Source organism: Sinohyriopsis cumingii, chromosome 6 (genome assembly GCF_028554795.1).
Source record: "Sinohyriopsis cumingii isolate HCF-2022 chromosome 6, ASM2855479v2, whole genome shotgun sequence".
NCBI lineage: Eukaryota > Metazoa > Mollusca > Bivalvia > Unionida > Unionidae > Sinohyriopsis > Sinohyriopsis cumingii.
In genome coordinates, this window is record NC_142966.1 from 158,159,115 (window position 1) to 158,186,901 (window position 27,787).

General features: G+C 32.9%; 1 protein-coding gene across 7 annotated transcripts in view; it reads right to left on the minus strand.

Annotated features, from left to right (window-relative positions):
- The window catches only part of LOC149798369 (uncharacterized), a 153,611-nt gene that overhangs the window by 121,290 nt on the left and 4,534 nt on the right, over positions 1 to 27,787 (minus strand). For all 7 annotated transcript variants that reach the window (XM_089963513.1, XM_089963516.1, XM_089963510.1 and 4 more), the window contains exons 2-3: positions 10,304 to 10,428; positions 3,132 to 3,166 (exon numbers count right to left, since the gene is read on the minus strand). In XM_089963513.1, the coding sequence (XP_089819639.1) occupies positions 3,132 to 3,166; positions 10,304 to 10,340 (72 nt within the window). In that variant the 5' untranslated portion in view covers positions 10,341 to 10,428. The remainder of the gene's footprint in view (positions 1 to 3,131; positions 3,167 to 10,303; positions 10,429 to 27,787) is intronic.

The window sequence follows — 27,787 nt, forward strand, 5'->3', positions numbered from 1 at the left end:
CAAGTCTGACATCAAATGCAACAGCAATTAGCAAATAATTAGTAGGATGCTTTCTAAAGAAATTTCTTCCAGTACTGTTGATGGCATGTTATAAAAGCAATTGTTTCCAAGTTACTCTACTTTTGCATACCTTCAGCCACATCTAATGGCACATCAACATCATTTGCCATATACTTAAAGGCCTCAAGTTTGGTTAAATGCTGTTTAGCAGCACTTTAGATGAAGTTATTATACATTTTTCTAATTATAGCAGAAGCAGCCATATTTTACATGGTTTAATATCATTTGTGCAAATTTAAAAAGAACCTTATGCCAGGATGAGTTCTGTCAAATATGATCAAATTTTGTTGAGTATTTTTTAAGAGTCATTGAAATGATCTTCTAAGTTTGGTAATGGTGGCCATATTCAATGATGGCTCTGCATCACATCATGAATTTGGAAGCCTTCATGCCAGTATGCTTTTTTGTCAAATAATATCAATTTCTGATAAGGAGTCTGAGAGAAGTCATGGAAAAGATGATTTTTAACAATGGCAGTCATATCTGATGCTGCAATGGCCTCAAATGAACAGAACTGTGAGAATTTCATGTCATGGTTATTTCTGTTAAATATGGTCATAGTCTGTTGACAGATTTTTCAAATAACTAATCTGAAGACCTATTTTAAGAGTTTCTATCTCTAAGTAACAGTGAACATATTTATTTACAGATCAACATTTTTGTATAAAGATGGTTTTCATATCTGACAGTGGTTTTACATCATTTTTAGAAAAATAATTTGACAGATTCATATCAGGATGCTTTCCATCAAATCTATTCACATTCTATTCATTAGTGTTTGAAAAGAAGTCTTTTAAAGTTTTTTTTGTCAAAAATATCTTTCGTAATGGTGACCATATTTAATGGTGGACTGACTGTAGTTTAATATATTTGAAAATGATTCATGCCAGGATGTTTTCTACTGAACTGGGTCAAATTCTGTTCTGTTGTACTTGAGAAGAAGTGATATGAAGGTATCACCATCTTCAGTACTGGTGGCCATATCTGATGACCAACTGGTATGGTGGCCATATCTAATGACCAATCGACCTTATGCAAGATGATGGATTGCTCTGCCTACCAAATCACATGACAAGACTAGCTGTTATCATATTTGGCCACCAAAAAAAATCAGTTTAAGTGATATGTCTATAAAAAGTGATTTGTATTATTCTTAAAAATGTTAAATTACAAAGCTGCATAAATTATAGTGCAGTAGACAATAGTTATATTTGTAGTTCAAGTTCACAGGGTAACAACCGAAGTAGTTTATTTCAGTAAATAATAAAACTCAATTTTAAAGCTGCTCAAGAACTTATTTATGTAAAAGGAAATTCACTCCGAAAGCTGTTAATTTATTTAGTATATAATGCTATTCTTATTAATTTTATCTGACTTGGAAGTCAATGAATTAAAAACTAATACAAAATCCTAAATAATTACTGTTTAGAAGTATAATGTTTGCATAATAAATTTAAAGTTCTACTGTGTTCATCAGATGAAATTATGATCAATGATATTTGTTGATGCAAACATGTAAATGCATGTTTAATATATCAGACGATAATTATCATTGTTTTTGTATTTCTTTATTATTACATTTTTGTATCAAAACCCCTATGCAGCCCAATGAGAAAGTAAAGAGTCACACAAGTGTCTGAAAGATCGAGAGGATAAATCATTATTTTTGGGACAAATCAACATTAAAGTGTACATTTTCAAACCTTAAAAATAATGCGGTCTGGGGTTCAGTACTTCCTATATGCAAGTAATAATACAAAGCCTGAAAGTTACGGGGTTCTCCATCCATATTCAAGAAATGCTTATTTTCAAAAATATTTTTCTATTTCAATTTCTGTTTGTTTTTTTAAAGCCATCAACAGGACACACTTTTCTACAAACAAACATGTTGTAATTGCCATCAATTGTTTCCATATTCAGCAAATCATACACGTGGCCACAAAAAAATCTTCATCCATTGAAGTTTTATCCATGTTTTGAGAAAAGAATAAATCTAATTCCTCCATTTAGACAATCTGGAAATTGACTGTCAGAATTACAAGGCTCCCACTGATTTCTTTTCACTGTTATTGAATGAGAAATTAACAAATCACTGCAAGACTTTTTAATTCTTATCTTAATCAGTTCATTATTGCCACCGAGTGGTCTAAAGCGCTCACCATTATGGATCACTACCATCTGTTTGCATGGGTTCGAGTCTCAGGTTCGGCCTATGTGGGTATGTGAGAAAGCTTGCCAGTAGCTTCTCGTGGGTCGCTGGTTCTTTCCTGGGTTTTCCTGGGTTCATTCTCCACCATTAATACTGGTCACCATGTATATCCTATCTTGTGCTGAAAAATGGCGTTAAACCCTTCAACAACAACAAATCATTATTGCCACAAGCAGCTTGTTAGAGGAAAATGGCAAATGAAAGCAATCCCTGGAGGTGTATCTAATTTAAGCTTGCTGATTGGTTAATTGATCAGCATGATTGACAAGTGGCAATAGGTCAATTTGGCATGGTGGCCATATTTGATGACAAATGAAATGGTGGCTATATTTAATGACCAAATGGAATGGTGGCTATATCTGATGACCAATTGCCATGGTGGTTATATTTAATGACCAAATGGAATGGTGGCTATATTTAATGACCAAATGGAATGGTGGCTATATTAACCAATTGCCAAGGTGGCTATACTTGATGATACTTCAGCATGGTAGCCATAGTTGATGAACAATCAGCATCAATGAAACAAATCAAGAACATCATCTAGCCAGAATGCTTTCTTTTTCTTCAAATTTGGTCAAATTTTGTTCAGTGGTTCTTGATTAGAGGTTGTTTAAAGTTTCTTTCATTTTTAGTAATAGCAGTCATAATTTTTATGATGACAGATTGGCATCATTTGAACAAATATTAAATTCTTCCTGCCAGGAAGCTTTTTGTCACATTTGGTCAAATTCTATGGCATGGTTTTTGATAGGATGTAAATAATAATTGCAAATGGATGACACAAAATGCACAAAGGTTCATACCATAATTTCCACTGATTGTTTGATGAAAATAGGCAAATATTAAAAGAATTACATACCTTATGTTTACATTTCAACACAACCCCGTAGGCACCTGTGAAAATAATAGGAAAAGAAAGGTAGAGTTTTTGAATTCTGTATGAGGAACAAGAGAAAAAGATATTGTTTATACCCACTTATAACAGTCCAACTGCAAACTACACAGACCCAGATTTGCCATAGCATAATGTGCCAGCAGATCTGGGTCTGTGCAGTTTGTCAGGTGTAATCAGTAAAATAAGAAGACATTGGTTTCCAGGTGTGTTATGCCTCAGGATTTGTTGCTTGCAGTTTGAATTAACTTGTAAGCAAGTATAAATAGTAGATGTCTTCATTAGAGTCACCTTTGTGGGGAAACAAATGTGTTACCTATCTCAAAACTCACAGACTAAATTTATTTAAAATGTCTTCAAGCAACTCTCATATGCAAATAAAGGCGCTTGTCTGTGCATCCATGTGGATAACTTAATGGACACAATGGCAAACAGAACAAGTTCAACATTCCATACAATATCATTGACAGAGTGTAAAAGCTCAATTTATTAATATATAAATAAATGATGCATGAAATTTTAGAGCAACTGAAAAATTGAGACTGTAATTAATCTGTGCTGACTATTCACAGCATTCCTTGCAATGTAAGGAGGGGCCCCGTGTGGCCGAGTGGTCTAAAGCACTCTCTGTTACGGATCACTGCCATCTCACCTCTGTCTGCGTGGGTTCGAGTCTCGGATTCAGCCAATGTGGGTATGTGAAAAAGTTTGCCAGTAGCTTCTCGTGGGTCAGTGGTTCTTTCCGGGGTTTTCCCGGGTTCTTCCTCCACCATTAATACTGGCCGCCATGTATAGCCTATCGTGTGCTGAAAAATGGCGATAAATCCTACAACAACAACAACAACAGCAATGTAAGGATCTAATGCACCACAAACATGTAAACAACATCAACCAAATTGTATAACTATCCATAACCAAAATTAAACCAGTTTAATAAACATTACTAAATTTCATAAACTCATAATTTCTATATTACACATGAAAATCATGCTGCCACAAGAAATACATGTACTAAACAGTGTGATATGTTCATGGAAACTTGTCCCAAAATGTTGGCTTTAAAGTTTGGGTAGTTAAAATTTTGTGCTTATACAGATGTCACTTGTACAAGAATATACACACATGTTAATGTGGTTTGTATCTGTGATCTTACTGATTGCTTAACTGCAATTTTTTCTTCACCAGTAAAAATACCCACTACACAGTATATGGGTACATGGTAATTTACTATATAACCCTTCAGTGTACTGACCTGTAAAAATACCCACTACAAAGTATATGAGTACACTGGTAATGCACTATATATCTCCTGAGTGTACTGCTGTCCCTCTTAAAACAAGCGTATGGTTAACATTTCGTTAAAATTAATTAAATTTTATTTAATTATAGCTAGCTAATTTATTTCAGTCTTATGTTTGTGGCTCATGAAAATAAATTATAATGTGGTTTGACAACAATGAATATTCTATTTTTGTGCTTTAATGCTCAATCAGGACACTGATTTATTGGAACATCCCTCACTATAAGGTTCCCTCACTTATAACACAGGACACTTTTACAGATCTCATGAATAACAGAATAAAAAGTCAGCACTGTGATTCGACCTGGTGTTGTTGTGACATTTATAAATGACGTTCAACTTGATAATATACATGCAACTATGAAAAGCATACACTTGTGTATGTTGGCTGATTATGCAAGGTTGGTTCCGTGTCAACACTGTTCATGATGTTTGTTATACACAGATAATTATTTTGTTTTGACCAATCACAAATAACATTACTTTAAAAGGTCATTTCCGATTGGTTCATTTGTGAAAACAATCTCAAACTCAAACAAGGAGGTTTTTAAATTTCCAAACCTGATACCATAGCATGTTTACACTTGGCTAACAGTGACACACTTTCTATCTGTGCTTAAATTAACATATTACAATTGATCTGACATGCATGCTTGGTAATGTCTTGTATTTTTTTTTATTCAAATGTATATAGCCACAAAGAGTTGCCAGGTTTACAATCTACTGGACTATAGTTCACTTCCAAGCTTATTTGACCTTTGTGAACCAACTGTTTACAGCAAAGATCAGCTTCTTTACGTTTCATTCAATATATGCCAATGCGTGAGATATGTTCTAATCCACAGCTGTTTTAACACAAGCTGCCAACTGCTTAAAAAACCCAAACAGAATAAAGCCTTAGTACACCTAAGACCCCTCCCAAACTAAACTAATTAATAGGATTTACATTCAAATGAGTTTATTTAGAATATCAGAGTAGTACTTTGACTGAGCTGTAATGTGTATTACCACATCCTGCCAGTTTGAACACAACCTGGCTCTTGAGATCATTGATTTAGTACGCGTATATGCTGTTCTTACTTGTTTTTCAAGTGCATTGATTTTTTTTTTGTTTCAATAAATTTTGGTACACTAGTTTATGTTAATAATTAATCTAATACCATTGCAGTTCTTTTGCATGTAAACAAAGGTCAAATGCCTTGTTGAAAACAAATATAGTAGGAATAGTATTCAATGCTTTTAAAAACGTTAATAAAAGCTCCATGTAAACATGGATATATTAATGGTTTTAAATGTAACCATGCTGGTATATCAGTACCTAGTGTTGTTTTAATTGTTCTTCAAAAGTTGTTGTGGAATATAATGGAATTCAACTGTCAAAGATGGCACGGGAAACAAATGCATTAGCAATGTGTAGATCTCATCCCATATTTGAGATTTCATACACGAACCCTCAAGACATTACTCGGCTATGGGTGCACTTGCTTGAGTAGTCACATATTTGGTACTGTAAATATGGCAACAGGTTCTGCACAAAAAGCATGCACTAAATACTTGTTACAACTTTAGAAAATTCTGGACCTCCAGAGCATTTACTGGTCCACAAGTTTTTCTTTTCATTTGCTTTTAACAAAGACCAGTTACTTCAATGTTTTGGTCAATCAGACCAGAAAATTACTGGCACTGAAGCAGTAAACAGGCACTAATTTTAGATGTGATCTTATAAATACAAAGGCACATGCTAAATCTGGTTGAAATCCTTGGTAAAGTAATGCAACAGAAACTTAATATAACACCAAACAATTTTGGAGGCCTCAGACATGGCATCATTTTCTGACTGAAGAAATACCCAAACTTTGTCTATATCTTTCTCTGTTGTTATGAAAGGGGATGATTCTAGTGCAGATCCACAATTTTATACAATCCAGGTTGGAGATTAAGTTTTGACTTACAATGCATATATATGTGGCTGCCTATTTTCTTCTAGCTCTGTTGAATGTGTTCACCAAAATTGTCACAGGCAGTGATTTTGTGGGAAATTGTTCCATTCACAGTTCACGTCTCTTCATAAAAGTTGTATTTGAGATCTAATTGTTACCAGCTTATAAATGAAATCTTTTTAATTTTGTTCAGTACATGTTTTTTATTAGCTGAAAATCATTTAGGGATTTTCTTGTGTTGAAGGGAGGTTTTGTGTGACCCTAAAGAGGATAATTATACAAAGATTGGCTTTGTCGGGCCAATCTTTTTACTGATTTGGTTTCTTTATTCTCTGAAAAGTTTGAAATGTATAGCATGTTGATTGATGGTTATGAGTTTATTTTGGTAACAGGTACCTTTACGGGTAAAAGGGTACAACCTCTACTCCGTCTCTATTTGAAAACTGTTTAGTGCTACCTTAATAAGAATCTAAATACTGTTCAGATAGTCCTACAATGTAAAATGTATCAAATGTTATTTATGTTTTAGTGCTATCATCCCATCCCCCAATGAAAAATATCGGGTGATGCATCTTACGTTGTAGGACTAACTATTCTCGTTAATGTCTTCAGATATTAACTTCACACATGAAGTTGACTGATATTACTCTTTATTCCTAAAATAAAAAGTTTCCTGTGAGAAAAAAAATTATAAAAATTTTTTAAACTTCATGAAAAAGTGTTCCAATCTTCTATCCCACATCTGGATCCACAAATACAGTAATGGAATTTTCAGTATGAGCACTACAGTTATCTTACCCTAGTAAAACATTCACTCCTTAACCCTTTTCTGCGCATCAGTCTGGAGGTTTAACACCCTGATTTGCACAGGATTTATCCATTAATTCAGTAATTTGGCATCCTTTTTTTACTTTACTTCTTGTGCAATAATAATTTTCTTTATAGTGAGTAATTTGTTTTAGATGGTGAATGGGTATTGGGTATACTTTATTTCAGCATACAGGGGATGATATGATTGGTTGCCATTCTAATGATTTGGCTTAGATTGTCCAAGTTCCACCAAATATAGTCACAAAAGGTGTATTGTTTTCAGTGAAATGTCAAGATTGAAAACTTAACATCAATAATGTTTTGGCTCTATACTGTGTACATATATTTTTCTAGGATCTATCACATGGTCTTAAACACTTAAAATACAAAAAAGTATTTTGGTTTAACATTTAATTTGCTGAATTATACCAAATAGTTTGGAGTTTGGTTACTATGGTTACAAAACAAGATGCAGTGACAATATTACGATGAAATGATTTCTAAACTTTGTATTACAATGCAACCATTAGAAACTAACTTTAGGGCAGTACCACTGAAGGTTGTTAAGTGCAAAAACATAATGATCTTCACTATTTTAAACTTAGAAAAATTGGCATTTTTTATGTTAAAATAAGAAATTTTGTATTCTGTAGATTTTGTTGTTGTCTTTTTTTCTTTTGTATTTGGCATTTTTTTTGTGCAAACCTTTTATACTAGCTAGGCTGGAGACTCGAGTTTTTAAACAACAATGCACATGACCAGGTGCATATTTTCTATTTTTATGTGTTTACCAAAATATTCAAAGTAAGTGATCTTGAGTGAATCAGCTTGTTCAGGTTCATGTTGTAGATTTTTATTTTGACTGATAGCAGCGTCAAAGTTGAGCGGGTACATCCATAAGACAAGATGGACTGAGCTAGAGTTTTAAGCTCACACATTGACAAAATGCATGTTTTTGGTGGGAAAAATGACCTGATATTTCAGGTTCTTGCACCCTTTTGCAATTGCTAAATTTTCCAACAAAAAACAGAAAATCATTACCAAATCTCTATATTTAAACTCTGCAAAAATCACATGCATAATTCCAAAAGTAAATCAAAGTATGATTTGACATCGATTCCTTTACCATGTGATATGCTGTTCAGCATGTGGTCTAATTCTGAGTGCCATACATGTACCTACTGATAACACTGTGCACCAGGCACATGGAGAAGCAGGATATTTTATTTACACACATCTATTTCATTCACACAAGTGTATTTCCCCAATAAAATTTTCATTTGGACTCTTTAAGTTATTGTTGTTGTTGTTGTTGTGGGGCTTAACGCCATCTTTCAGCACACGATAGGCTATACATGGCGGCCAGTATTAATGGTGGAGGAAGAATCCAGGAAAACCCTGGAAAGAACCACCAACCCACGAGAAACTACTGGCAAGCTTTCTCACATACCCACATTAGCCGAATCCGAGACTCGAACCCACGCAGACAGAGGTGAGATGGCAGTGATCCATAACGGAGAGCGCTTTAGACCACTCAGCCACTCTGGCCCCCAGATTCTTTAAGTAAAATTTATTTTTCCTACTTGGATAACATGCATTTAAGTATTATTTGTGGGATGGCCAGTTATAAAGATTTGTTTCATATATTGGCGAGACTATCCTCTAAATAAAATGGTTGTCCCTAATACCTCTTTTTCAATCCGAGTGAGGCTGATTGTTCATGAACCTTTCACGGTCCAAAAATACAAACTCCAACATATCTATATTATAAGTCAGAATTCAGTCAAAAACAAAAGAAACAATTCAGCTGTACATGTAGTTGTTATATTGATTAAAAGCAATATTAAAAAATTACAACTGAATCTGATATCCAAATACTGTAGTTCGTTCTTATTCCAGAATTCCATCAACTGCAATACAGGCAATAATAACAAATCATAAAAAAGGTCAATATAATTTGGATTTTGCAAGCTGATTGCTTTTCTTCATTTGCCAAGAAATGCAAGTAGTAAAAACAAATTAAATTCAAGTCTGACATGCAATAGCTAGAAAATGGGTATTCTCAGTCAGGAGGGCAAAAAATATGGGGCCATAACTCTTTATAATGTAATACTGGATATCAGAATTTTTAAAGGTTTCATTAATATACTGGTAAATCAAAATACCAAATTTGGCTGAAATCCAAGAACAAATGCTGTGGAAACTTAAGGAAGGAGAACAGACAATCAGGAACCATAACTTCTGCAGATGATGCTATGGAACAATGAAAATTACTAATATTTAAGGTGTCATCAATATAAAACAGAATATCAAAATCAGTTGATATTCAAAAATCTTGGTGAATTTAAGTTACAGCAATTAAGGTTAGGACATCAAGCAATCAGGGGTCATAACTCTTCTAATTAATTACAAAAATGGCTAAGAATCACATTCCTTAAATTTTCCTTGATAGAAAGCTGCATTCCAAACTTGGTTAAAAAAAAAAAATCCCCGTCAAGTACTCTTGCAGAAACCACATTTTATGTACAACCTACCAACCAAGCAATATAATTACCATTTGGATTCCACTGACTTCATTAAGCAATACCCTAATAAATTACTGTATAATAAATACCAATAAGTTGTATCCTGTATATGGTGCATGTACATCACCCATAAAAATGTTTTCTCAAAGAGGCTGGTGAAATACACAAAAATGCATAATGCAAAACCTAAGGTAAAAACCCATGTATAAAAGTCCTCATTGAATGGAGTCAGCAATGTGAAAAAAAGATGCACAAAGTAATGCACAGAAAATACATTAATCAAATTTATATAAATTAGAGGCTCTGCCATAAATGCTAAAACTCACTTTCAGGAGTAAAAAACAAAATGCTGCCAAATCTTCCCAAAACAACCAACACTCATAAATATAAGAATGTACGTATCTCTCATCACATGTCCATTCTTCAAAATCTACCAAGTACATCAAAGGTATAGGTGTGTGCATGTGTGCGTGTGTGTGCATGCATGCATGTGTGTGTGTGTAATGTGTACGTCAATTGACTGATCACAATAGAGGGAGAAAAAGGGAGAGTGGATGTACTCACCTTCACCTACAACGCCTAGAATTTCGTACTTATTCATTACATCACACTGCAAATATAGTTTTACTGGTCTGGAACTGTTTTATAGATGATAGTTCTGTGTTTGTCTTTCATGTACTTGAAGCACTCTACAAGAAAAAATGGTGAAAATCTACTCAGTTAAGACTAGGTACACTAGCTCCTGGCAGTGCAACTTCAATGGATCACTGACAAATCCAAGTAACTATTTGCTATGAATAATTATTGAAATGCACCTGACTAAAAGTCTTTTACAATTAGGCAAAAAACAAAATGTATGTTCCAGGTTGGCTAACTGTTCCTGTTTTTCACTGACGACTCTAGGACTTTTTTCCCCCTGGGGTAAAAAAAAAAAAATATTTCAACAACAAAAAAATGAAATTTAAAAAAATCCCAAAACTGATTTGTACATCATTACATATACTAATATATATATATATGCTTTTACCAAAAAAAATCCCTAAACTGATTTGTGCATCTGTTTGAGTTAATTTGTCCAGTACCTGAAGTACTTTGTATGTTATATATACTAATCATTATAATATACATATAATGTAAAAAAAAATACCCTAATTTTAGAGTATAACACCTACATAACATGTTGTACTGTCTGTAATGTTTTTTACATAATTTTATTGGGTTTTTACCTGGTGCACACATAATTACAGGTTAAAAATCATCTTAGATACCTAAGAAATGCAAAAATTTTTAATTAAAAATTGTTTTTCACCAAATATTTGAAGAAAAAAATTGACAGTATTCATTTAAATGCCAATATATTTCTACCATATGTACAAAAGTCCTGTGTCAATTATTGCAATTTGCTTCAAAACTGAAAAATACAATTTGTTAAAAAGTATAATTATTCTATTAACTAGACAGCATTCATTTTTCCAAGAGATTGAAAAATGTCCTCCATCAAAATGAATAAAAATCTATTAGACAGATGCAAATAAAAGTGAAAATCTCTTATACTTGAACAGCATAAAATTACATAATGCTTGCTCCTATAGCATTAAAACAAATATGCTTGTATGTATATGTGATGCTGATAAGGTGTTTGCCCCAATTATCTTTTTTTATAGCACAAATGAATATATATATACCAAAATTATATTTTCAATATGACCAAGTTAATTTTTAAAAAGTGCTCACTGAACACTGGGATATCCAAGTATTCAATGCCAGAGTGATGCTGAAAAAAGATTTACAGTGAATACGAAAATAAACATAAAGCAAGAAAGCTTGACAACTCCATGAATGAATATCAATACATCCATAATTCATGAAGCTGTTGACTATCCAAAAAGCCTTTACACAGTTCATACCTGTAATTGAAATGGCCTACTGATAAATTGCTTAGCTGTAACGTTTTTATGTGAAAACACTGTGTCCCTTGCCTTATAAATTGCCTCATTCTGAACACATGATGCATAGAAAAACTCATTTCAAGCTGATTTCAGCTGTTAATATTGTGTTATCTGGATTTCAGGAAATTGCAATACAAGCTGTGAATTATTACATTCCAGTAAAGCTAGCCCAAGAAACAACCAATCCACCAAAGTACTCTCAGATATGGAGGTCACAAAACTGTCCAGGAAGTCAATATACACTCCAGGAATTTACATATCGTCCAGGTTGAAAACTCTGGCTTACAAGGACAACCATTCAATTTATTAAAATCATACATCTGTTTTGGCTGGAGCCTTTAAAGTTAGTGAAAATGTGTCTATTACTCATATCAAATAACCTCTATTGTCCACAAAGTTTCTTCCCCCATCCATCATTCATAAGAGAACAGCCTCGCTGACAACTTTATGTGCCAGCCCATACTGGAATCTTTCCGAAAGATTCTGGTCTCCGACAGAAACACTACTACTACTAACCATTATTTAAATTTTTAAAAACAAAAGCTTAATTTAAAAATGATGACACAATTATCTATGTATGAGTCCTGTATGTATTAATATTGCATGCCTTGTATATACTTCATAGCAGCTGCAGATAAATTATCCAGTTGTTTAATAGCTTTGTTGTCCAAACACACCAAAGTTAACTTGTACAAATTGTACATCACATGTAACTGTACTGAAGAAGGCATCATGGAACATTGGTCTGTTGACCAAATGAGCCTCTTCTTCTTCTTCTTCATAATAATAATAATAATAATAATAATAGTAATAATATAAAAAATGATAATAATGATAATAATAGTAATAATAATAGTAATACTAATAATAGTAATAATAATAATAATAATAATAGTAATAATAATAATAACAACAACAACATTATTATTAATAATAATAATAATAATAATAATAATGTTAATTCACACAACAAAAAGCATCATGTCCTTGTTTAAAATATCTTTCTGACATATAGATTATATCATTACACATGTGCACACCTCACTATTGCAGGGGACATAAAAATGAAGAATGATGATGATGATGATATTTATATAATAAAACCTTAGTAACTTGAATGGCAAATTTTGCTTCAGTAATCAGAAGTAGCTTTGACACGATCATCAATGTCCAAAGTCGGAATTGAACTCTCAGTCCCAGACTTTAAAGTTTAATAAATCCAAGGCAGAGAGTATTGTATTTACTTGCTTATAAATAAAGTCCAACTGCAAACTGCACAGATCCAGATCTGCCATCACATAATGTGCCAGAAGATCTAGGTCTTTGCAGTTTGTTAGGACTAATCAGTAGAACAAACAGCATAGACCCTCATCTGCAGGTGCATTATATTATGGCAGATCGGGACCTTTGTTGTTTGACATCTGCCTCAACTTATAAGTGAGTACAGACGCCATGTAATGTCCAGCAAGCATAAACAAATCTGCCAACACTTTCTTCTTGCCTTATTATTTTTTGTACAATTAGCTAATATCATGAAACCACCTTGGAACTTAACAAACCGAGTAGCATTGATATCTACATGGTTTTACATTATCCAGAGGAAAAAATATCTACATGGTTTAACAATACCATTCTCTGCGGTTTAACAACACCCAGTAGCATTGTTATCTACATGGTTTAACAATACCCAGTAGCACTGACATCTACATGGTTTAACAATGCATGGTTTAACAATATCCAGTAGCACTGAATCCACATGGTTTAACAATATCCAGCAGCACTGATATCTTCATGGCTTAACAATGCATGGTTTAACAATATCCAGTAGCATTGATATCTACATGGTCTAACAATACCCTGTGGCATTGATATCTACATGGTTTAACAATACCCAGTAGCACTGATATCTTTATGGCTTAACAATATCTACATGGTTTCACAATACCATTCTATATGGTTTAACAATATCCAGTAGCACTGATATCCACATGGTTTAACAATATCCAGTAGCATTGATATCCACATGGTTTAACAATATCCAGCAGCACTGATATCTTCACGGCTTAACAATGCATGGTTTAACAATATCCAGTAGCACTGATATCTACATGGTTTAACAATACCTAGTGACATTGATATCTACATGGTTTACCAATACCCAGTAGCACTGATATCTACATGGTTTAACAATACCCAGTGTCATTGGTATCTACATGGCTTAAAATACCCAATGGCACTGATGTATACATGGTTATGCAATACTGATACATGTGATTAGATAATGTTTCATATTACTGTATGGTTTTGTGAGTACACAAAGATGCCTGAAGGGACTTAATAGACCAGTTTCACAATACCTGAAAATAATGCTCTCAAATTATCTCACAAAATCTCGCAATTCCAAAATGAGATGCTCGCTGCTGGGAGATTACAATCAAAATGTCAGGAAGTGAGAAGTGTGTGTGTGTGTATATATATATATATATATATATATATATATATATATATATATATATATATATATATATATATACATACATACACACACACACACATATGTATATATCAGGATAAAGTATGCATTGCAATAAAATAATTGGTGTAAGTGTTATGTTTGTGCCCCATATTTCATACTCTACTATGGCTCTCCAAAAACGCTCAGTAGATTGGAGATTTTTCGTAAAAATTACCAGAAATGAATTTCCATCAGATTTACGACTAATTACTGGTAGTATAGAAAACAAAAACAGTGATGAAAGGAATGAATTTTGAAATAGCAAATTGTGATTGCATTTTTTACTGAGAAAGATAAGTCATTGAGATTAAAGTTTCAAGAAACAGACTTTATTTGTTAACTTGAAAAGTGATTGCATCAATGAAAAAATAAAATACCAAAACTATAAATGCTATTTAAATTAAAATACATCAACTATAGAATAATATTATTCAAAATAAAATACCCAAACAACTGAATGTTATTTAAATTAAAATATGAAAACTATAGAATATAATGTTATTTAAAATTAAAATACCTAAACAATAGATAAATCTTATTTTTTTAAATTAAAATAAAAAACCTACAGAATAACATTATTTTAATCATAATACCAATCTTCAAAATAATATTATTTTAATTAAAATACCTAAGCTAAAGAAAAATGTTTTTTAAAATTATAATACCAAACTATAGAACATTATTTTAAATTAAGATACGAAAACAATAGAATAATGTTATTTTAAATAAACTTGTTTGGATAATTGTTGGGCTTAGATCCAGGATTCTGAAAATGGGTTTATGTAGATATTTTCAGGGTTTGAAACTAACAATATTCCATTAGTCAGAGACAAGTAGATTTCAATAGACGAAAATCTGTACATTGATATTAGTCTAATGGTACTAAGGAAAATTTTATTTTAAATTTAAATTCAAAAGAAATGGTGGGGACCGCTGCTGCCTTCTGAATCTGTCAGGATAATGATTGTTTTCCATTGATTTTTGTTACAGCTTTTTTAAACTACATATCTCTAAACATGTTTTGATAGCTAAATTGTATTTACCTCTAAACGTGATTTGACAAATATTAAAACTTATAAAGAACTTATTTAAACTGGTTTAGTTCAAAATAAAATAAAATACATTCTATCACAAATCTTTAGTAAAAACCAATTTCTAAGAGAAATTTTTCACTTGTTTGGCTGTGTTTATTTTTTTTTAAATATTGGGGATTATTATTATTATTATTATTACTATATTCTGAATTCTCATATTTGTTTATCAACACTATAAGTACATGTACATGATGTGTTGATATTCAGACTTTCCAACACTGACCTCCACTTCCAAGTCAATATAGAACAGCTCCGGTGACATAGTGGTTAGAGCATCCCCCTCGAATGTGGCTTTGATCCCCAGCCGAGTCATACCAAAGACTTACAAAAATAGTACTAACAGCTGCCTCGCTTGGCGCTCAGCATTAAGAGGTTAGTGTTAGGACTGGTCGGCCTGGCGTCAGGATAATGTGACTGGGTAGGACATCATGCTACATGTCTGCGGCGTGATGCCCCAGTGCTAGACATCACTATAAACTGCTACACTGCAGACATCATAGCGATATGACTGAAAAAGTGCTAAAGCTACGTTAAAATCCAAATCACACGCAAACACCCACCCAAGTCAATATACAGAATATTCACCAAACAGTGATAGCCTTGTTTTGGTTTTTAGCGCTCTATATCAGGAACGGTAACTCATCCAAAACATATATTCTGAAATGGGTCCATTCTGACACCAGATGTCTTTATGAACTGTGAATTCACTTTTTTTCCAAGGTATCAATATTTTTTGTTTTGAAGAAGAAAAAACCCAATTTCTGTTGAAACTTAATATTGTGAATTTGGCAAAAGTCCGTTTCCACAAATAAATTATCACGGTTCATTAGATTTTTAAATTAGTGTTTGTGCCAATTGTAAAACCCATTAAAACTGGTAACCCATGGAAATCAATGACTTCACAGTATGAAAAGGACAAACATTTCCTCAAAACTATACTCTTTTTCTCCAAAATCAAGCTATCTTTGCAAAACAAAAACTTAGTTTCAAGGGTAGATCTTTTGCAAAATAAAGTCTAAGATTGCCCATCTGTCATTTGCACATTTTGTGTAAAAATGACAAATCTGAAATCTCCAAAAAATAAAAACAAAACTTTTTAAAAAATCTAATCTGACGGGATGTTGTATCACTTCTGAATCACCCATAATGCAGTTTACTTGTCCACCCATTTTTACTTTTGGTAAAACTACAATACGTGGGTGAGCCCAAAAAGGAATTTCTGGTAAGAAATTCTGAAAACTCAAAAATCAAAGAGGCATATTCCGTAGATAAATACTACAACCTACCAAATCATAAAATAAACTCTGTTCAATATCAGATAATAGAAATTATTTTGTCTAACCCAGATTTGTCTTGTAGCATTAGTAAACACAACAGCTGCTTTATTAAACATAAATATAGAGAATATTTTAGATATATAAACTATATGATCCACATCCAATAGGGATCAACATTCATTTTTAATTGGATATATAAACTCCACACTCTACATCCAATAGGGATCAATGTTCATTTTTAATTGGATATATAAACTCCACACTCTACATCCAATAGGGATCAATGCTCATTTTTAATTGGATATATAAACTCCACACTCTACATCCAATAGGGATCAATGTTCATTTTTAATTGGATATATAAACTCCACTCTACATCCAATAGGGATCAATGTTCATTTTTAATTGGATACATAAACTCCATACTCTACATCCAATAGGGATCAATGCTCATTTTTAATTGGATATATAAACTCCACACTCTACATCCAATAGGGATCACTGCTCATTTTTAATTGGATACATAAACTCCTCTCTACATCCAATTGAGATCAATGCTCATTTTTAATTGGATACATAAACTCCACACTCCACATCCAATTGAGATCAATGCTCATTTTTAATTTGAAGCTTCCAGACATTTTAACTAACCAGTGTGCAGTCAGTGAATCTAAAATAAACTTCCGAAGTCATCCTGATTTCACTAAATTCGCTTCTAATGAACCTTCAACAATAATTTCATACAGTGTTCCCCTCATGTTGGCAAAACATAGTCCAGGTGCATCTGTAAGTCTGTCAGCAAAAAACAGCAGAAAAAGCATCAGAATTTAAAAAATAATAATTTTGACTACAATAATATGCAATAAAATCCAAATGGCTCAATTAGTGTAGTGATACCTGTATAACTCTAAGATTCATCCCAAGTAAAAACACCAAAATGTTAAAAGTACCCCTTTGCAGAATGCCTCTACAAGTTCATCATACAATTTGTCACCCTGGAATTTGGACCTGTCAACTGCACAAATACCAAATGGAACAAACAAACACAGATCAAAGTAACTTGCTGTACTATACTGCAAACATATATTCAGCACAATTCATTACTGTGCAAAGTAATGGACCCTATCACACAGACATGACACAATTTACTGGAATCTTACAAGTAGGTTACAATGAGCCACTATGCCTGGAAAAAGTTTCACTTCTCTGGTAGGACAAAAATAAAAAGTTAATTATTGTAAAGATACTGCTCACTGGGAACCACACTAATCAATAATGAAACTGCAACAAGGTCATCAAAGCCTGTCAATCATACATTGACCAAGATGTAGCCATTACCAATGCAAAATGCCAATAAATTATTACTGACCATTTAATCTATGTGATATTTAACTACCCATAAGTAATGATGACAAACGAAAAATGTACTGTGACGTTATAATGCAAGATTGGGTGTGGTTCAAGGTTACATTATGATGACCTAAAATGTCAAAAATATACCCAACAAATACATTTTATCTACATTACCTAATATTAAAAATTTCTGGTGTTTTATTGTTTTTAACATTCCATGCACATGAAATCAAATAGTTGGACAAATGTACACTGACTAATAAGGGACCCATGTTATAAGTGAGGCAGGTTTGTACTGAGGGATGTTCTAAACAATTTGTGCCATAATAATGCATTTAATCACAAAAAGGGTGTTTAAATTATGTGAAATTACACAATTATTGATTCTCAGTATATAAAAATCTATGAGTAGCTATCATATAGCAAAATTAAAGAATTTAATGGTGTTCATGACCACAACCCATGCTATAAGAAGAGTAGCGATATACAGAGAGGCTTTACATTGAGGGAAAACTTTACTTCTGCAACTGTAACATTTTATCGTCCTTGTCAAACACCAAATTTTGCAGCAATTAAAAAGTAAAAAATAAAATTGTCTAGAACTTCAAATCCACTGTGACAATGATTTTCCTAACATAATGTACATATTTGGTCTAACAAGTTCATTTTCCAAGGTATGCACATAATTGTTAAAACAAATTCATTTTCCAAGGTATGCACATAAAACTCCATTAAAATGAGGACAAAAAGCTTATACTCAAATAGAATGCTGACGTTTTCCTGTCCAAAGTATTCAAACATTTCACTTTCGATAGCAAAACTACTACTCTCTTAAAATCCTCACAAATAAGATCGTTACCATCTAATAATTACATTTTTTGACCTGGTTTAGTTATTTAAAAAATGTTCTTTGAGAACAGTAAGCTATGAAATATTTCATGAACTCCTATTAACGGTATTTGATCTTAAATGATGTGTTTATTCCCACTCAATATTTGACCTCTGAAAATTGTACCACAAAATCATTGTATCTATTTTTTTAAAACTAAAATGGAAGCCCAGTTGGCTTTCAGGAAAAGAAAACTTGTAGCCTACAGTATATACCCACTTATAAGTTGCGTCAAACTTCAAACAATAAAGATCCTGATCTGCCATAGCATAATGCACCTGCAGATTGTGGTCTCTGTTGTTTGTTCTGCTAATTATTCCTAACAAACTGCAAAGATTAACAGTATGCGACAGCAGATCTGGGTCTGTGCAGTTTGCAATTGGACTCGTCTTAAATGCAAGTATAGATGGTAGCTTAAATTCTATAAAACCAAAGAAGAAACTTTTAAATGAAACAGTTACAATGAAGCTTTAGGTCTGCTCTTGTTACTTATTATGTATCATTCATAGTTATTTTCCTTTGTAATATATATGTTCTGTGATAGGTCTGTTATGAAAAAATTTAGAGTAATCCATGATATAATAAAGTTATCTAATGGGCTACTTGACTTCAATTAATGGTGACTATGATGCAGCATTCTGAAAGTCGCTGGGCCCCAAGTACATTGCCAAAGCTATCATTGTTACCATTAGAAAAGTGATGTACCATTCAAAGTTTTACCGCTCCCATTCAAAGTTTTACAGCTCCGATGACTATCTTACTGACTGTACTGCAAACAAATTTAGCATACATGCAGATTTCTTACTTAAAAATGTCTTTCTGCATTTGCCAATCACAGCATTTGTCAATAGTGAGTTGAAAAGCAATGAAGTACTATCTTAAAATTTTACTATAGAAAAAACCTCAGTAAAAAAATCTTCAAATGTTTACTCTGTGTGAACTTTTTGCACATTGTTGGTGGTCTATTGAAGTAGCTTATACTCATGTTCAATGTAGATTATCGACACAAGTCTAGCATTAGAGGAAAATAAATTTGCAAAACTCTCCACTAACAGCGCTGACTGGTAAGATTAGAAGCAAACTCTAGAAGAATCAATATCATAAATTATAAAACATGTAATCAGCCGTGTTCCCTTGGAGCGCAAATCTATCAACATTCTTCTTCCTACCAAAGTGACGTGAACCCAAGACCTATTCACTGTTTCCAATCAAACGTCTTACCATGTAACAGACAAAAAATAGCCAGCAGGATCTTATATCTTGTTATCTAAGTTCTCTTTCTATTCAAAGAGGTCACCATGATTTATATGTGACATTAAATAGATACCTTATGGTCCTTTTGGCAAGGAATTGCCCTACCTGATGAGAATAAACCAGCTTCATATGACAGATTGTCATTATTGAATTCTGCTGATCGTTAATATTTAATTATTTGATTAAGAAACTGATATGACATGCAGACGTGTCTTTTTTTGATAGCCTATGACATGCAGACATGTCATTATTTGATAGCCTGTTTCTTGATGATATGCAAGCTCAGCTGGCAGCCACAAAATTGCCCCAATGGTGCTTACTATATCCACTGGGTCTTTTTAAAGAAAATGCAGTTTTCTTGAGGCCATGGATTCAAGATGTGGTTGGGGGTAGTAGATTACATACGGTAGTTTGACAGTATTGTGTGTTTTAAAATGCCCTCTGTTTTACAAGAAATGTTCAGACACAACCTACCAATGATGTTTGTTTGCTTTAGGAAAAAATCACAGATGGTGATTTCTGCAGTTAATCATGCTGGTATCCCCTTCCTTTTTAAAACAGCAAACAGTTGTTTTGTACTTTTTAAAAATATAAAGAGTTTATATGCACATATGTGAAGAATACCTAACTCTGAATATCATTAAAAACTGATAACCCAGTTTAAGTTACAGATATGTGTATTCAGTACTTATCAGTGTGACAAATTTGCTGGTTCCATGAATGGGAGTAGAAAAACAAACTAAATATTATTAATCACAGATTCTAATTTCCCCACACATATCTGGCAATGCAATAAACTGACTTTCCCATACCATCTTTTGAAATATTTAGATATTCAAAAGTGCTCATTCTACTTGCTCCATAACATCAGAGCTCTTTACAAAAAGGCATTTACTTTGTACAATGTAAAATCTACAATTAAGCACCAATGTTTACGAACAAAGATTTTCTGGAATGGTTTGCAAGCTGACACAAATGATACATGATTGCCTTGGTATTAACTAACGGGACATTACTGCTAGCACACTCTATCACTGTTTGCTTGATACAAATACATAACTCCTTGATTATTTTGATTCTTGCTTTATTAGTCTTGTTTCTAGGTGGCACACATTTACTGTATGTATCAAATATGAGACACTGGTTGAATCTGATATGTCCAAAATTATTAAAAGAGCTCAACAAGCCAAATAAATCAATATGAAGTGAATGGAAAATCCAAAAATACGCCACAACCATATTTGTTGTAACCAAGAGTGTTCAGTTTATCAGTGATCTACTACCCAATATTCCAGTGAGGTGCAATACTTTAATCTTAAGAAATTGCTTTGATCTGTGTAAGAACCTGTAATACAATACAGTGATAAAATGTGCTTTGGTCAATTCATATTTACAAATTATTTGTCTGCTATCATACTTTGAGAACAGCCTTTACTATGGAATAATGTTTCAGCCTTATTGCCTCTAAACAAATACAATTTTCTGTATCATATTATATTATTTCAAAGGAGAATAATTAGTGAGAAATAATCTCACACAAAGTATTGGTAAATGTATGACATTACAACATCGTACTTATGGTAAAACTAGTGGTGCATCTGTACATATGGGGAAACTTAACTATATCTAAACGGACATAAATGCAAACAGTACCAAAATTAAAAACTTGAGATAGTAAATATATATGTACACATATAAAATTAAGTTACAAACTTTCAGCAATGTTAGTGATACTAGTGCCAAAACAAATTCCTGTGAATACGTCAGTTTAAGAAAACTGTAACAATTAGGCTCAAAAATCATTAAGCATTTTATATACATGTATAGAGAAGAAACAGAGCTACCTTGATGGTGTGAAGGTACTGAACTCTTAGTTTCACATCTATGTCTATATTATTCTATATACTGTACTGGACTCTCAGTTTTGTACAGTAGTCTGGTCCTGAACTCCCTTTTTCAAAATCCTACAGACAGACCTGTAGAAACTTTGTATTTTTCAGCAATGCTAAATTTGTCTCTGTTTATCATACAGCTCTGCATGCTACAAATCATATAATAAACAGAGTAATGTATTAAACCTGCATTCAATAACATGAAATTTCCAAACTTTTCATCAAAAATGCACGCCTCTGCAAGATCCTCTATTTATTCCAAACTTTCCTTCATACATTTCTAATCAAAATATGTGTATAAAAATCATATTACAGAGCACTCGAATCAAGAAGAAAATATGAATGAAAATGGTTTCATGGATATGTATACAAAGTTTAGACTGATATCCAACTGATCCAAAAAACTGAAAACTCAGTTTGACTAAAACAGTTTTTCCAAAATTCCTATAAATTTCATACAAGCACATTAGTCTGATTCAATTCAACATCATAACAGAGATCTTATGCACACTTACGCAAGGTCATGTTCTGTTAAACTTTCGATGCAACAACTAAATTAGTTTCCATATTTATCAAAATGAAAATGTCATGAACAACATATCATTCTAACAATAACTCTCCCAAACAAAAAATGCAACACCTTATCTGATAAGTTACTATGGATAAGTGGAAATTACTGGAGCCAATGTTTACTGTTGCAGTTCTGATACGCAATCAGTTCAGCCCATGATGCTTTAGAACCTGTCGATATGTAATGCAATAGTGTTAATATGCTTTTATGTGTCCCACTCTCCTTATATAATTAATCTGTTAAATATACACTGCCACCGAATTCCAAGCCCTATTAATCAATTGACATCTCTTCTTACTGTGTCTTTGGTAAGTAATTAAAATTGTCCAAGATAACTACTCACTCCTTTAGCTGTTATTTTGTACATCTGGCTTGACCTGACCAGTAGTGCGATCGTTAATCTTAGTTTAATCTCTGCACTGAGAAGTCACGTGATTGGCCAGCAATGGTGGAGTCTGCTGGTAGTGTGTGTGTTATTGTTCAGTCATTTCCACAAACAACTCCAAAAGTGAAACATATTACCTTTCAAAATAGCCAAATTCTAACATTCATTCTGAAAAATGCACACATCACCATAGAAAAAAATCACATTAAATTACACCGTTCTCAACTCACTCCATGTTGACAAGACTAAGATCAGCTGCAGAGATTCCAATTCTGATGACAGAATTTCTTCCCACGTTATATTAGCAAGTTATGAAGCATTGCTAAATTTTGCTTTATCTGCCTAGTTAGCAGCGGGTGAGATTGGGAGTGGAGTGATGGTATAAAATTCCTGGGGCACAGTTGCAATCTATTAATGGTGTTTTTATAGTGGTAGGAGTAATTGAGATTGTTGTCACTGAACAGTTATTTTCCATAAGATGTGATGAGTAAAATGATTTGTTGTTATATTTACATAGTTCAATACTCTTAACAAGAAAAAATAATAGTTTGATCAATGAACCTTGACTTCAGTGGTTCTGTCCAATGAATTTTTCTTGATGTATCTTCCCAAGTAAAAACAAAAGCAATTTTTATCTTCAGATTTTACTGGCTTTGAAAACATGTAAAGAAAATGATTTGTTTCATTTATATTTACAGAGTATACCCTGAGCAAGACAGAAAGCATAATTTGACCAATAAAATTTAACTTGAGTGGTTGCTGCTCCATAAATCTTTACTTCTCTTGATCCAAATAGGAAAAAGAGTAATTTTTACCTTATATTTTACAAATTTTAAACCAATGATAATAAAATTTTCAGTTATTCCTTCATTTGTATTTGAAATATTTCTCCAACAATAAACAGCTCACTTACAAATGGAATGCATTACAAAATTATTTGACTGATGATATCTTTTTATCAGCATGTTACTGCCATAATACACCTTTTACTCGTCAGAATTGCAGTAAAAAACATAAAAACCTCAGCCAATAATCAACTTTTATGTTCAACTTGACTGAAACTCTGAAAGATCATTTTCAGCTCTGAACAGGCTCAAGAGTGTGCTGAGGAACTGGTTGTCTCAGAAGGTGCTAAAATGTAACAATCAACACAAAAGAAACCCTTTACCATGTTTATTTAAAGACATTGCCTTTAATGTGGCAGTAAAAAGAAATGGGAAAAGTGAAGACAAGAAAGTTACAGATCATTTAAATTCACAGACTAAATAGATGTAACATTAAATTGTGATGTAACTACTGAAAAAAAAAGCATACTAAATAAAAAAAAATGTATTTTTTTATTTCACTGAAATAGTCTAACCTGTCTAAATTGTCACCTGTGTTCAGCGGTGACCTGGTCACAATGGCCATTCTAATTTACTTCCATCAAATTTCCTATATAAATGCCCTGTATTTAATGGTCACCTGCCTTCTGCAGACAGAAGCCTGGTTTCCTAACCAAACAACAGTTTCATCCTACCATAAGAGGTCACTACAGCGTATCAGCAGTGGCTGCTCAAGGTATGTAAATTTAATACTTCTTTGATTAGCAAGGCATTATTTAGATAAAAGCATATCATTTAAATTGATGTTTTCTTATTTGACACAACTGAGTCCACATACATTGTCAAGAGTGAAAAAGATCTTAGGAGAGAATTACCATTGCCTTTTGTGCCAGTATGACAGATATATTACATTATTTCGGCTTTTATTGTATCATTTAATTTTCAATATTATTCGGACAAATCTGTTAATTGGTATTTTAAGATTTAAAAAAAAATTAAAGCCATATCTGATGGAGCAAAAAATCTAGTAAAAGATACACTGCACTTGTGAAATCTCTTACAGTTTATATGCTACAAACTACAGCCACAGGAAATCTCTTACCGTTTATATGCTACAAACTATAGCCACAGGAAATCCCTTACAGTTTATATGCTACAAACTATAGCCACAGGAAATCTCTTATTCTACAAACTACAGCCACAGGAACCTTACAGTTTATATGCTACAAACTACAGCCACAGGAACCTTACAGTTTATATGCTACAAACTATAGCCACAGGAAGCTTTTATTCATTTCTTAATCATCAAAGGTCTCTTCAAATTTCACAATTGCAGGTAATTTTTTTATGTGAATTATTGGAACAGCTAAACATTGATCAAAACTTTGATACAAGAGTCAGTGATGATTTAATTTAGATGAGGGATTAAAGTGAGGATATAGTAATCTTGTGTCAGCATTTTATTATTTTGAAATTTTTTGCTACATAGCTAAATTAAATACCTATGCTGATAGTGCACTATTGCTAATAATAATACATGCATAATAATAATAATAATAATAGTAATAATAATAATAAAGCTATTTACTGCATAATATATGCATTTGTCATAAATCAAGTTTACTGGCTGAAGCTGCCTTTAGAGATTACCTGCTGTATCTACAAAGGACACTCTGGCCTTTTCCCATGGGTGGCCACAGTAGACAGGATTGGCTTTATATTGTTTTCACTATTATGACATTTATGTGTGTTATCTAACATTCTGTGATGCTACCGCATGTTAACCCCAATGCTAAAAAAAAAATCCAAGGAGAATCCAGAAAAAGAATAATCTTCATTATTGGGAAACAGGCTGTCACCTGGGGTATAATTATCTGGTAAGAATGTTGCAGTGAAAAGATTGGGAAGTGACATAAAGAAAGGTATTGGTAATGAATACTATGTAAATATCTGTAATTCTTTTATATTTCATTGACTTTGTTTTCTTTTTCACCTTTATGAAGATACCATGCATTTCTTAAATGCTATCACACACTTACCCAAATGCTATAAAAAGTTCCTGGGGAAAACCCTAAGAACATGAATATTTATCAGTGTATGGCCGCTGCCCTTTGTATATGCAGATCTCAATCTTAATCAGACTGACAAATTCAGATGTATGGCAAAACATGTTTATAAATTGACATCAAAAATGCAAATTGCCTAAAAAAATATAAACTTGTTAGAGGTTAACCTATGCCTCTGCTTCGTTTAATGAATCTGACACTGGTAAGATTAAAACAAACAATGAAAGGTTCACAATTCTATTATCTGTGTTGAACTGCATTAAACTGATTGCCATTCAAAAAATGATTCTCAGTAACTATGTACAAATTTTGATTAGAACCTATCTATTAGCACCTAAATTTCATGTACTGACTATTTGTAAACTTGCTTGGAAATGCAGATAAATTATTTTCATAGTAAGGTTTTGAATTTTATTTAAATTCTCTCCAGGCCTACACAATCTGAACTTGTATTGAAATCTGAACTTTTAGATAACTCATTCTGACTTGTTAAGAAATTTAAAAAATGCCCCAAAAAGATGACAAACTTCACTTTATTTCCAATTTTCTGAATCAATTGAATCAAGCTGGTTGGAGAAGTTTTTCCTAACTCTGTGTGTGTGTGTGTGTGTGTGTGTGTTGTTTACTGTAGTTTTTAAAAAGTTTCAATCATATCGCTATGATGTCTGCAGTGTGACAGTTTATAGTGATGTCTAGAACTGGAGCATCAGCTGCAGACACGTAACATCATGTCCCACCCAGCCACCGTCATTATCCTGATACCAGGCCAACCAGTCTGAACACTGACCTCTTAATGCTGAGCGCCAAGCAAGGCAGCTGCTAGCACCATTTATATTTGTCTTTAGTATGACTTGGCGAACCTGCGACCTTCTGAACCTGAGACAGACACTCTAACCACTAGGCTGTCTGAGCTGTCCTCCTAACCATGAGTATGATAAGATAAGTCGCTTCACCAAAAAATCTGAGTTCAGCATGGACCCTGTGAGTCTCTGGTTTTGACCTTCCATTATTGTCCTAACCATGAGACTACAATAATGGAAGGTCACAACCAGAGACTCACAGGGTCCATGCTGAACTCAGATGTTTGGGTGAAGTGACTTATCTTATATGCCAGAAATGGTAAAGTTGTGGAATATATGAAAAAGCAGGTGCAGTGGTCAGAATTTAAACTGATTTAAAATTATTGCTCAAAACAGCAGTTTTACTATACCTCTGATGCAGCAAGTCTGCTTTATGTATTTGCTTCTGCACAAGACAGTAACTCTGAAATTAGGTTACAAACAAAAAACAAGTGACAGAGATCAAGGTACTGTACAAATCCTAGCTTCTACCTTTACACAAAATATGAAATGAGCTTGTTTACCTGTATTATAAAGCAGTCTATCAACCTCCACAGAATAATTATTTACTCTAGACCAGGCAACTATGCATGGAATTTCACTTCCTTTTTCAAGTTTCACTGTTAAATTTTGGAAAGAATCTCATAAATTAAAGCTCAGTTGCAGATATAAATAACCATTCAAGTGACACATAAATTGATAAGAAGCAATTAAATACTATGATGAAATTGTTTTACATTGCTCTTTAAGAAGATAAAAGATGAGAGCTGATATGATATTGTACTCAGAATATGAAAGCACTCAAAGGCAAGTAAGGGCAGGTGAGGGGTAAGACTGTAATGGTTACATGTGTAAACAGCTTAGTTTTGTTTATGGAATGTAAAAGTGTACAAAATTGGTAACTGTGTAAATGAACACGTACACAGTACATATTTTGTTACCAGTCCATAACATCATGTGTTAGCTAGTGCACATGTCCAGGCATTATATATCCGGTTACATTATCAATTTTTTCCCCATATATGTATCAGTATGAAACAATAAAAAATATACAATGATTATATTGATGTTCCACCTGAAATGACCACGACCTTTGACCCCCAAATCACAAGGTTTCATCTTTATACCAAATGCAAGCTA